We start from the raw sequence: 14,342 nt of genomic DNA on the forward strand, positions 1-14,342 counted from the left end.
CTATTGTTTAGTGAAAATTAGAGAAAGTACTTTGATATACAAAAAATATCAATACTACACCATTTTCCATACAAATGACTCTTAACCCCAGTGGATACAGGTGATTTTCAGACCAAGTTTTTGTGCCATTTCTATGCAACATCATGAAATGATCTCCCCTTTTTCATCTCACCTCTGTAAATAGGTAAGTATTAATGAGCTCCTCTGAAAATATCTAATTCACATAAACCTCTCAGGAAGATATGTACATTTCTGAGAAAGAAAAGGATTTAAAACCACCTGTAATCTGAACACTTTTTCTAGATGCATCATCATTACAGCAGCAATACATGTGGCCAGTTCAATTTCTCAGTACATCAGAAATGTTTTATCATTAGATATTTAAGGAATATTAATCAATAATATAGCATCAGATTTAATATGCTATTGATTGGCTCTATCTTAAATACAGAGGAGTGTAAATTTAATTAGGGATTCTGTTTCAAAATAACCATGATGACTTCTGTATATACAGACCAAGAGTTGATTTAGACTGGGAAACAAGTGCCCAATAGTAAGGCATGTTTGCCACAGATTGTCCAAAGACAAAAAACACACCAACAATATGGACTGTCATAATATAAGGTCTTGTCTTTACACTGCTTGGAATCCCCTGGTTATTCACTGATACTGTTAAGCATAGTGCATGTTTTTTAGCTGTCTTTCCTTTATATACTTGTATATACTTGTATCAATATTCACTACAGTCATTTGCAGTCTGTATCCCTTCAACTTTGGCTGTCTTCTATCTCATATAGCAACTGAACCTGTACCGAGGTCATTAAGCAGCAAATGTGTGAAATAGCCTTTAGCACACTTTCAGCAAAATCTTCTAATTGTTTTTGTCTCAGTAGGTAGATACAAAATAGTTTCCTTAAAAGAGAACCAGAGAAATACAGAAACTTGTCTTTTTTCCTTAATGACTTTTATTGATAGTTTTGTTTTGCTTTTAGTTTGGGCCTGAATCCCACAGACTTTCATATCTATGTAGGCATTTTAAATCAGTAATTTATGTCATAGGTTGAATCACATAATAATGGTATTTATAGTTTATCATATTCACATAGCTTTCTGGGTGTGTACCTCGGAGGCAAAAGAAGCAAATTTTTATTAACACATGTTTATACATAATTGACCATTTGGGAAGTAGGAAGAAGAAATGGCTGTGATTTACATAGTTTAAGAAATGTCTTAGAGCACCTCACCCAGTCTGGAGCTCCCACTGTGACAGATGAGCAAATGCCCATGGGAGATGACAGCATGGTATTTATGGTATTTCCTTCTGAGACAATTAAGTAACATATGCCAAGACCATAGGGATTATCTCTGAGCTACACAGTATGTAACTCTATCTGAGGAGAAATATAATATTTTATAAATTTGACAAACCATAAGAAAGAAAAAATTGATTCAACCATTTTAATAATGCAGTAACTTTTCTCTGACTTAATCAGACATTTCTCAATTTTTTTGCAATAAAACAGTGACAAGCTAACATCCCACATACTACTTCAGACTTAATGTGTGGGGCTGGAGAAGGTCTCACACTCACACACAAAGCACAGGCTGCTGTCCTGTGATGAAACTACGTGACAAATGCTTAATCTAGAATAGCTCTGATTTTACACCCAGAGTAAAGAATATAGCCAACTTTAAAAACCCTACACTTTTCTTCATTGAAGGTCTTTGATACAATCCCCAAAATAGGAGCTAGTATTACTTTGCTTAGAAAATCTTCACCAATTTTCACCTTGTGCAACTATTTATTCTTTTCCAAAGTGGATGTAAAACATAACACTAATGTTCTGTTACTGTTTTATGCACAATTTATTTTAGCAATATGCACTACGTAACAATTTATTTATGAATGTACTTACATCCACAGGTGTACAAGAACTCTATATATTATGCCAACATTCTGCGTTTGCATGGCCAATAGGATCCAGGTTATAGTGCTACAGTTTCTATAAATATTTGCAGCGGCATTACCAGTCCAAGAATTAATTATTTGTGTTCTTGTGTTAATTTTCATGTTTACTTTTTAGAGCACTGGATTTTCTTGCCCTCTGGTAAAGAGAACTAATTCAGAGGAATGCTTAATGCATACATCATTCTGCAGAAATTTTGTTCGTCACAAAGCAGGAGAAAAATACATTTGTTGTACATATTCAAAATGGTTTTAGATGTTAGGTGAATGAGTACAAGTGAAATCAGATACACATTATAACATTTAAAATGTCACATGGACCACTTCAGAAACTCTCACTAGTAAATCTGAAGTTTCTCACACTTAAATAAGAGAGAGAATGGATGAAGAAACAGACTTCCAATATACCTAAAGATCAGGTTTCATACATTATCTTCATAAATGTCAAAAATGAAAACGAGATCTATCATCTATCTATTTATCTGATAGATGTAAACTCTTTAATTTTCTATATCATTTTTGTATGTTTAAATTATAAATTCCAGATATTTAAGAAATTTGCAGCAGTCATCATTTTTACCATTGTACATGCCCTGGCTGTTCTTCTTCAGCCCCTACCATAATAGCATCTTAACTAGTGGATCTAAGACCATAATATTTTTGTCCACAAATTATAATTAAGTCATTTGTTACACATCATATGTTCAAAGAGTTGATAATTTCTAAACTATTGCAGCTGAAAGAAAACACACCTCTAATGGAGCATTTTGCGGTGTTTTCCACACCGTTTTTTTGATGAACTCTTTTTTGTTTTTTTTTTTTTGTTTTTTTTGTTTTGTTTTGTTTTTTACTCAATACTTATATCAGCAAACTTCTATTAACATGAAAATATGTATCATGATTTTAACTTCAGAAGTTATCTAATGGATAGTGAGAAACAAAACCAAATCCCAGCAGACATATTGATTAATTCATCCAATTATTGTAAAACTTGAGTCAAGAATATAACAAAGGTGTTAATTACAAAATAGCCAAGATGTCAAGTCTACATTTTATTTCAACAGTCATGGGTATAGCTTCTGTTCCCATACTACAGCTATAGTGTGATAAGAAAGTAATGCTCCAGAGAGGACATTACTGAAAGTTATGGATGGGCCAGTTTGGCAACTAATAGATCCTTAATGGCTTCCTGAAGTAGCCTACAATCTCTGGTAATACCATCTCTAGAGGGTCTTCATGATGTATTATGTAATAATTGTAGTGCTTCTAAATATAGTTTGTATTACGCTGATTACTGCACCATTAAATTTTTTTGTGTGTGTGAAATTATAATGGAATTTTTTGAGTTTCTTCTATCAATAGAGAACTTTTACAGTTATTTTTTCCCTTATTCTGTCATTAACTTTGTTTCAAAATACTTTGAGTGCTGATTATTTTGTATAAAGGGTAATATCTTGGAAGGAAACCTTGTCCTTTTTATTCTTACTGCTTTTCAAAAGCACTTATGGTCTGATAGTGACAAACATTTGACGGAGAATGAAAGCCCCTGTGGGGCCTTTCATTGCTGTGCTACTGGCCCTGTGATGTTAAACACCCTCACCTTTTTTCTTATCCACGCAAACATATCAGACGACTTGCCTGGCTCCTAGGTGATTTTTATGAAGTTTTGTTCTCAACATATAGGCAACATTGAACCCAGTAGAGAGTTTCCCTTTGATTCATACAGCAACTCAGTTAATAAACTTTCACCCTTCTCTCCAAGCTGATCTGCTCTGGCAGGGTCTGACACTTTTTTTTTTTCTGTGAGGCTGTGGGAGGGGCTCAGCACAGATCAGGCAGTTGGTAGAGGCATCCAGCCTCTAACAAAATACTCCTAGGGCAGAACAATCCTCCCAGCCCGTTTGCGTCACTCCTCTCAGCCCAACACTCATCAAAGCCCCCCAGACACACACTTCTCAGTCAAGCACCAAATATGCAAATAAATGTAAGTGTGGATCAGGCCACGATCTGGCTGTACCACATCACTATCCTGATTTGCAATGGTGAGGGTGCAGAAGACCTTCTACACTCCCTTATTATTGTGGTTTATTTCACCGTAAATTAATATATTAAATTGTAATTACGCAATTCAGTAAAGCTATTTTGTATATTATAATAATATTGCAGTTTATGTCTGAACAATATTTCCAAAAGACATGAAACATGCTCTGTCCATAGCCACCCTCCCCTCACCAGCCAATTCAAAAAACTAAAGTGTATGTGAAATATTAATTATACTTTCCTTTTGAAGAATCATTCCTTTTCATGTGAAGAAACAGTCTGGCAACGTGGGTGGACAGGCATCAGTTCGCAGCGATATTCATTTCAGTTACAAACCTATTAAATAAAGGACAGACGATATATACTTAATATAGAGAATATCTCATTTTGTTGAAAAAGCACAATAGGCCTTTCTGTTCCCTGTTTTTCCCCAAGAACTCCTCTTTTGGCACTTTCTGAACTTCCATGCAATTACATGTTGCCAGCTAATGAATACTGAAATCACTAAAACTGTATCTGAGTGTGCAAAGACATCAAAAAGCAGTAAATACACATGGGCTCTGCCACTGCAGTAACCCCACAAAAAGAGGTTCAGATGCCAGAACATTTTGGTGTGACTTTTCTTGCAGTGTTTGTGAAGGCCCCTGAGATTAGCCCCATCATACTAAGAGCTACACCACAATAATACACTTGAAATATCAGAGTACCACAGCCTCCTACACACTCTAACTCTCCTCTTAAACCAAAGATATGTTCATCCTGAGCAGCGGTGAAGTCAAAATATAGCATAAGGTTTTATGCTTAAATCTAAAGTTTTATTTTTATTTTTTCCCCCTAAGAATGGGAAATATGAAGCAAACATTACTGTAGGAAAAGAATCACACGTTGCTATTACAGTGGGGGGAGTTTAGGATGAGTGCAATTGCATCAATATTATCGTAATTAATGATTACATCATGCTTTAGAAGAGGAGTACAGAAAGGTTGGTATTAACATGCAAGACACAGCAGAGTGATATCAATACTCATTTTACTGTTCAGATTTTTTTTAAAAAGCTAATAGCTGTCAAAAATACCCATTATAGGCTAGTCTATAATTTGTAGAAGTCAAGTAATACATTTTTTCTGAAGGTATAATGGATGCTCCATGGAGCAATTATTTTAGAAAGACAACTTCATCTCAGCTGTCTCATGCCAGCAGAACTATTTAAGAGCCAGAAATGCATAATTCAACATGGAAGAGCTGTCAGATTTGAGAATACCTTTAAATTATAAAAACTTAGCACCACTAGTCAGTTATAATTATAATGGAAATGTAGTTTTCTGTCGTTTTATCATAGCAAACATCTCTTAAGAAGCAATTTCATGTGTTAAAATATTTTGGCAAAGTGACTTTTGATTCTAAAGGGATACAGATTATCTGGTTTTATACCTGAATATTTTTCTTACAAATTGAATATAACAGCTTACATCGTACAAGATGGTAAGAGCAAGAGTATTATTAAAATCCCATTGGAAATTGTTACTATGAAACAATGAGCAGCATAACTCACTAGGACAGGTCAAGTTATGCACAAAAATATTATTTTATTACAAAATATGACAAGACAGTTTTTCATCAGACAGTCAATTATTTTATACAGCACACAGCCAAAATACAGAAGATGGTTCTTCTTTTGACTTTGCCTTCTTTTAGTAACCAGAAAAACAAATTAAGAATAGTCTTAGTCACTCAGACGGTTTTAGATCAACGAAGCATACTAAAAGTGTACTCAGAAAATTAAGGTGATATTTTAATTTATTTCATTTTCTTTTCTTTTTTTCCTTTTTTTTCCCTTTTTTTTTCCTATATTTTTGGACAGGACCTCATCAAAAAAAGCTTATGACAACTTAGAAACAAGCCTATTGACTTATAGTAAAGTTATATGGGATGTTCAACACATGCTTTTTGTCAGTCCCCTCCCAGGGCTTGACCTCATGCACACAGAAAGGTCGCTGGTCATACTCCAGGTACCAGCACTCAAGTCCACTTTCCTTTCTCACCTTGATTCCTCAGACTAACAGTAGTCCCCAGTACCCTCCACTTCACAGAAGATCACATAGTCTGGAATTGTTCTTTTATTTTATTTGTAATGAATTCTCAAGAATAAATTAAGTTACATTGAAATAATAACAATAATAATAATAAAAAGTGTTTTTTTTCTGTTCATAAATAGTACATTCTTCTACTAGTTCCACTGTTAAATTCATGAAATTGTGCTTTTGAAACTGTTAATAAAGACCTCCGTGTGGCTGTTTTTCAGACTAATTAGCTTTTTGATGTTGTTGTTGCTGATGACGGTTACACTAGTGAGATTTCTATTGGCTTTTCTGCTCAGCGCACGCATGCAGTGAGCAGAAGAGCATTTCTCCCTCACGGGTGATTAGTTGTGGTCAGTTGGTTTTATTTATGTATTTGCCAACTAAATTCCCTGATACTGTACATGTTCACGTACATGTTTAATTTTAAATAACTTTATCATCTAAGGTGCCCGTGGTTCATTTTAAGCAGGTTTGGGACAAAAAAAAAGTTGAATTTTGTCATCAAATGTAACAATCTTGAAAATGAGATTTCTATGCATTAAGCTGTTATAACTATTGTAGCCATATAGCCTCATCATCACAATGCAAGCAGGCAGGAATGACAGCCCTCCTTTTTTGTTATTTACTCCTTTTCTCCTCCCACAGCATCCGATGACATTACATTCAAGAGATGGAAAGTTATCTTATCATCATCTCCCTAAAGATACCAGCATATTAACAAATTGCTGAGAAACAGAACATTTGATTCAGGAAATATCAATTTCTTGTTTCTATGGGTGCAACATGATGTAGTATTGCATAACATAATACAAATTAAGGAATTAAATTGGTTTCATTTCATCTGATTTTCTGGCAGACTTTAATGTGTTAAGTATTTACTAAAAAGGCAATTGGAATGCATACAGCATACAGAATTATAATTTATTAACACATCTTCAGTAGTGGCACACATTATCTTGCACAGTCTCACCTGTAAATTTCTGGGTTAAATCAGGTTCTATCCCAATAGCATATTAAGTCTCAAGATAGACAGTAGTTTGCTCAACTAGAACATTTCCAGCATTCTGCAAGATTTACCTTTATTCTGCATCCTTTTCATGTAATACACAGATGTAACTGCGTAAACGAAGCCTTAAAATTAATGCTATAAATACAAATTTGAGGGTTGCAGGACATCACACTGTAGACTCATAACGAGTCAACAAAATTGTAAGTTTGCTACTCTATAGTACTCCACATGCAGGCAATTTACTAATAATGAATAATAAATATATTTTAATAGCTCCTCTGTTTGCTGTGCCACATATTTGATTTAAGTGTAACATGGGACTCCCTCCATCCTCCGAAGACATGGTCGCTAAAGGTTATCAAAGGGGCTGCTGATGATGATCCATTGTTTCAGAGAAACTGCACAGACTTTCTTACAACCAATGTTTTCATCTAATTTTTAAGTCCACACAGAAAGAGTAGTAATAATACAAAGCTGCAGTACCTAATAAATTTTCCACTGCATATCTACTGCTAGCCATGCTGGGACTCCACACTTATGTGTCATAACACTCAGGAAAGGTTAATATTGCAGGATTTAGCACAGGGAAAGAAAAACACCTTTTTACTTCATAGCAACAGAAGCTTTCTAAAACCTAGATTGTGTGGAGATGGAATAGTTTTCCAAAGACAGTTTTGGAAACTGTCTTACTTAGGTAAGACAGTTTAAGTAAGATACTTAGGTCCTGTTGACTTCAATGGCATTTGAAGAGCCCTACAAAAACACTATGGGACCGAAGCTGGGTTTTCTGCATCAAGGCATGTAGGAACCAAATAGCCCATGCAGAGCTTGCCTACAGCCTTGCTGTACTGCAGTCCACTGGGAGATGAAGCTGTGAATCAGTGTACAAAATGAGATATTTTAGAATGTTTTCATTGTAAGAGATACTCTAAATATTTTTTTCTTCATTTCACTTGAGTGTAAACATAAACATGGAGCAACTCAAGGACATACTACCTCCTGGTTTCCTTTGACACAAAGTATATTTACAATAGGGCCTGAAAGTTTTTAGTCCAGTTTCTCAGCCCAACACTCTTGAATTCGATTAATGGAGACATTCTAGCACTTACGTCAAGTTATGCTGCATATAAATGGGGATAAAAGGATTACCAGGTTATAAATCAATTGAGAGATTCAGGGATATAAATCTCAGGGACACTGGGCTTCAGCATTAATGGAAATGCAGAATTCCATTGGCTAATCACAATTTAGATTGCTACCAGATACATCACTGGATTTCACAGGGTGTTTTAATAAAAAATTCCCTAGCACTGGTGGGAGGGGGAGAAAGAAATAAAAAAGCCTTTGAATGTGGCCCACAACAAACTGCTTGCATGCTAACCCTGAGCTTATATAGTAAACCATGCAGACAGGGCTGTTTTCTTAGACAGGAAAGAAAATGGTGGTGGTGGGAATCACTGTTCTGTTTTTATATCGTTAATACAAAAAAATAAAAAAATAAAAAAAATGAAGCCATTGTGCTTAATTTAGTCTCTTAGAAAATTAGGCTTATTTCAGGCACAAAGCTGAGTATTAAAACTATATATGTAGAAAAAGGAAGATCTTGTGGGACAAACTCATGACATGGCTAAGTTAAAAAGCATTTTTAATCCAATAAGGAATTGCAGAAATATAGGTCTTATTATTAAATAGAAGGAAAAAGAGGGGGAAAAAATATTCCTTTTGACAAAAAGTGCAAGATGGACACGAGATTCCAGTACGCAAAATGTATTATGGAATAGTTGAGGTGCCCTACTTGTTTCTTGTTGAAAAGGAAAGAAGATTGGTACAGACAAGCCAGTTTGAAAGGCAGAAATAAATGGTGAACTTGGTGCTGAAGAAAGTAGAAAGAGAGAGTAACAGCTGGGAAGATATCTCCACTTCAGCACGACTGGGGAGAGGGGAAGAATTTCGTGGGAACATCAATACTCAACTTTCCTCAAGGGTATGATATCTTCTGGCTTTGTTTTACACAGTACATTTCTGATGAATACTACACAAAATAAAAGCCAAGGAGACACTATGGGAAAGGGAATATTCAGCTGGATATGTAAAAATGTGAAGCACAGTTTATACCCAAAGGGTCCTCTGTGACTTTACAAATACAATATGTAATATTTAGAGCAAATCAAATACAAACAAGTTAAAAACAACAGAACTCATTAGTAAAGGGCTTTTGCAGAATATGATATATTTTAAACTTATCTAGCGCCTAATATTATCATGAAAATGACCTAATGTTTGTCTAAGCATTGTCCTATCTTCTAGATAAAAAGGAAAAAAAAAGAAGTATTTTAAAGCTTTTCCTTTGCAAGAAAGATGTCATATTAGAAATCTCTTGACTGTTGTATTATGTACAAAATATACCCAATAGAGCGACTCTTGTATGTTCCTATAAATACTTGCTGAACATCAGGATATTCTATTGGAAGTAATGAGAATGCACTGAGAAGGCATGACCCTGAGCAACTTTAGTGGGGAGGGTGGCATGGAAGATATTAAATCATGCTTTCTTTTGTCATTGCCAATTATATATCCAGGTTCCATGTCAATGATTAATATATCATCATAGCAATGTATTATAGTTACGATGTGTACTGCATAATCACAGTAACATCACTCTGATGTCATATTAGACACTGGCAAAGAGCCATGTTACGAGTGAAAATTGGGGCTTACCAAGAAATGTCTACAATATTTATTAAAAAAAAAAAAAGATTAATTTTAAGCCAAACCAAAGAAACAACAAATTTGAAGGAGAGGAGGTCATTTCCAACTGTTACTTCATAGTATATTTTGGCTTAAAGCCAAAGAGACAGAAGGGGAGACCCTGTAATAAAATATCATTTACTAAATTATTAATTTTTTTTATAGTCAGGCTGAAGATTTAAAAACACTTTGGCACTTTCTGATGAGGTTGGGGGCTTTCTGAAATTACCACTGTTTTCCTTTTGCTAGGCAGCCAAATTTATACACCATAGTGTGATGCATTTTAAGTTAAATATTCAATCATTATCTAACATATCTGCAATATAACACACATTTCAAAATTAATTGTTCAGGGTGTTTTTATGATTCACAATGCTTTTGTTCTTAATTGGAAGGTTCTCAGAAAACCAAGAATGACAAGATGAGGAGACAGAGTTGTGCACTATACAGATTTGTTCTACTGTAAGGAGACCAACAAATGTGTAAGTGATCAAATTTGGATTTCTGAGATCTGTTCCTTAATTAGTTAATAGCACAATCTTCAAATTTATCTAAGTCACTTAATTACAGTATGCTCTCTCACTTTTCCCATCAATGCATTCCCAGGTTTGCAGAGTTGATGTCTGCCTTCATTCATTACTATTCATAAGACAATTTGATGTCCTCAGATGGAAAGCATTATAGCAGGGCAAAGTATTATTATTTTGCAACGTGTTCTATATAGAAATGGCAAATTCAGGGTACTAGAAGTGTATGGAATTTTTTGTAGCCAGAAGGGATAGAGAAGGGGTGTGTTTTTTTAAAGTAGGGTTTTTTTATAGAGAAGGGTGTTTTTTTATTATTATTTTGCTTTCTGTTAGAGAAAAAATGTATTTTATATGTTTCTTCCATTCACCTAAAATTGGAGCCAATTGGATGCAAAACTAAATAAACACATTACCTTTATTAAGATGAATTTGCTACAAGAAGCAAATTTTTAATCAGAAATGTCTGTCCACCAAAACCCATAATAATGACACAGACAGCACATAAGGTATGTGCAACTTCCACCAAAACCCGTAATAATGACACAGACAGCACATAAGGTATGTGCAACTGGGCTATAAGTGCTGTGTCCCGTGAGGTTCAGCCACTGAGGCTTGTCTTCCCGTGGCTTATGATAAATGTGGCAAGAAAAAGTATTCAGAGGGGTTAAGTTGATGTGGGTAAACCTCTTTTTCCCAAACACAAAGAAATCATTAGGAAATTTCAGCTCTATACTTAGCAAAAGCAGGTTTCAAAAATCAATCCACAAAGCAGGCCCCTAGCCAAGACCCCTGGAATGTACAGCTTGAGTTTTTTCTCATTCATGCCTCAGTAAATTCAGCTATTGAGCCCATGAACAACACTAACCCTGGCTATTCAGAGCTTCTTTTTGGGTAGGAAAATATTTTGGTTGAAAGCACGGGCAATATTTTCCAATATTCCTGTAACTTGGTCACTGTGGATATAATTTGCTTTTCAGGCAACTAACCAGGAAACATTTTTTCTCTGATAAAACGTCAATGTTTCTATCAATATGACTACAACAGGAAAGGCTTACCTTGAGTGTACACTTTTACTTTACCCTATTTTCCTGTATTAATGCTATTCTGTTCTTGATATAACCACTTACTATAGGCAAGACTCAAAGACCACTGAAGACATTAGGCACTGTCTATAGCTTTCCTTATCTATGCCAAGCTGTATTTGAACATTTAAATAGCCTACAACAGAACATTAAAAAGTGACTGGTACAACAGTATTAACAACAGAATATAAACAAAAAAGTTGAAGATTTTTGCATCTTGTTGACTAAAACCCCCAATGCTTCCTCTGAAGGAAAAAAGGACAAAAAGAAAAAGAAAAAAGGCATTTTTCATGATAGCTTGGTATTATTATTTCAAAGATGCTGTAAAGGATAGCATTTTTTTTTTTTTTGTCATAAATAAGGTTAAAATGAAAGTATCTCTAATTCTAAAATCTGTGAAATATTCAATTTTTAAGTACCTAATTTAGCCCTTTTTTTCTCTTTTATTTATTTATCTATGTTGTTGAATCTATCTGCATGTTTTCAAGAGACATGCACAAAAAATGGCATGCTCAAAAATCCTCCCACTTTCTTTCAAAATACCATTTACAGGTTTGTAGGCAGCTAGGTGGAAGTTTCAAGTAGCATGACCTGTTATCCCAGCACATCCCATGGACACACTGACATTCAAAGGACTATAAAGGTGGTTCAAAGATCATTTCTATCTAAGAATGTTCTTCTACTCATCACTGTTTATTTGCTTGGAGCCACTTTGTGACCTTACAGAAGTGTAGGTGTTACGTAAGGTGTGACCTTACATTATGTAAGGTGTGTAGAGCTGGAGAAAGGGTTTATGGGTGTTAATGTAGGAATAACATGCTGCTTATAATTACAGAATTTAATAGTAATTTGTTTTAGCATGTGGCCCAAACATGATTACTTGTAGATAGGAGGAGAATAAAAAGTGAAAGCAGATACTCATTAAAAAAATTACAATATAAAAAATATAAACTACTTTAAATATTTCATTGAATTAAAAAATAGAAGACAAAGTTGTTCAAATTCTACTCCTATAATTATGGAGGCATTATTAAGACACATTTTTTGAAAACATGAAGATGAGGGGAAATAGCCTGTGATTTGCTTGACAAATATTTGCAAGGATGCAGCCTTTCACAAAAGTGTTCATTAATGTCCATGTACTTTTACTCTTCAGGAATACTGCTTTTCATGCTTTCATACTTTTTTGAAGTAATTATTAAAAAGGAAAGTTGAAGAATTTTAGTTATTCTTCTATGTTGTTATAAAATAACATTGGTAAAATTTACAAGAAAATGAAAAAAGTCCACTCAGAACTAAAGTCATATTAGAAGGAAAAAAAAAGTTCTCATTATTTAGACACTTATAAATGCATACATTTCTAATAAAATACAAAGAGTTACCAGCCTTCTAAAAAAATTACAACTGAGCCACACCTGATGAGGAACTGTTAGGATAAGGATTTAATCCTGGGTCCGAACTCTGTGCTTCCTCACCAAGACACTCCATTGTATTTCAGGTTATGAGAAGGAGGAAAGAATCTTCTTGAATTTGCAAACTGAATTTTAAAATGTCAAGACTGGATACAAGGAAAAAAGCAAAGCAGTAAATAAGAAAAGAAAGTGGTGACCACAAGCCGTACCCCCCAAAAATAAAAATAATTAAAAAAAAAATTTGAAAATCACGTACATTTGATGTGGGAGGTATTGATATACAATGGACATGAAATCATTAATGCACAGGATTTAAAAGAAAAATTGCAATTAAAGCTGAAGCTGATTCCTAAATGCATACCTGTTAAATGAATACTCCTTTCCCCTTAATCTTTTTCATACAGCTTTAATTGATCCTTGATAGAAATTTGTCAGTAATTTTGCTTGATTTCAGCTCTTTGCCTACTGTGTAGCATGACAAATGCAATGAAATCCAGTGCAGCCAAATACAATTGCAAACATTGAAATAAATGGTTTCTATTAATCTTCCTTTTGTCGTATTGCAGTATCTTATCTTTTTTATGGGAATAAGAGCTGTCTATATTTGTGCACATCTTTGTAGATGTGTGTGTATACCATTAGAAATATCTAGATGAACAAAAGCAAATTTGTTACATGTTTTATATAAGTATATACAAACATATGGACATATACATACATGTAAAATGAACGTATATTTACATATATATATAAATATATAAATATATGTTTCTACATCTGTGTGTTCATGTGTCTGTACATACACACACACATAGACATCCCCCTGAGCTCCTTGCCTCCCCATGAACTGCAGTGCTTCTCTCTGAGAAAGTTTCAAAGTGCCTGCACATTTATTTCTGGATAAAAGAACCAGTTTGAGCTCCTGACCACTATTCTCTAACAAATAATTCTTTGTGGCTGTAATTAAGATGGCTCTGAAAGACTGCTGGGATGTCTTAGTGGTCTGGAGAGCACTCCCCCTCCCCTGAAACAAAATCCTTTATCACATTTTTGAATTAATTATAAAAGTTAAAAATTAAATCTTTCTTGTGTCCCCCATAATAATCCTCCCAGATCAGTTTTTGTCCATATTAATGGAGAACACATCCCTAGTAAGATTTAATTTCAAACTTTTATAATTATGGTTAAAATTAAATCTTACTGTGGCTGTATTACACATTAACATGAATGAAAGCCGGCCTAGGAGGATTATCAATGGTACTCCTGCACGATTTATTTTTAACTTTTGCAATTAATTAAAATCTTTGGATAAAGATCTTGTTTTGGGGTGGGGGAGTCCTTATTAAGACGAAGCCCACAAAGCGTTTCCATTCTTGTGCAGGGTATCGGAGCTGTGAAGGAAAAGGCAGTGAACTCAGAGAGATCATCCCACAAATCAATCATCCCTGGTGGAGGGATCCGCAATTCTGAGCTCCCT

General features: G+C 34.5%; 1 protein-coding gene across 2 annotated transcripts in view; it reads right to left on the reverse strand.

Moving 5' to 3' along the window:
* Positions 1-2,807: 2,807 nt before the first annotated feature.
* The window catches only part of LOC308197859 (uncharacterized protein), a 365,283-nt gene continuing 353,748 nt past the window's right edge, over positions 2,808-14,342 (reverse strand). For both annotated transcript variants that reach the window (XM_080599061.1, XM_080599064.1), the window contains exon 5: positions 2,808-4,342. In XM_080599061.1, the coding sequence (XP_080455187.1) occupies positions 4,331-4,342 (12 nt within the window). In that variant the 3' untranslated portion in view covers positions 2,808-4,330. The remainder of the gene's footprint in view (positions 4,343-14,342) is intronic.

The sequence above is a fragment of the Anser brachyrhynchus genome (assembly GCF_964034855.1).
Source record: "Anser brachyrhynchus genome assembly, chromosome: 7".
Taxonomy (NCBI): domain Eukaryota; kingdom Metazoa; phylum Chordata; class Aves; order Anseriformes; family Anatidae; genus Anser; species Anser brachyrhynchus.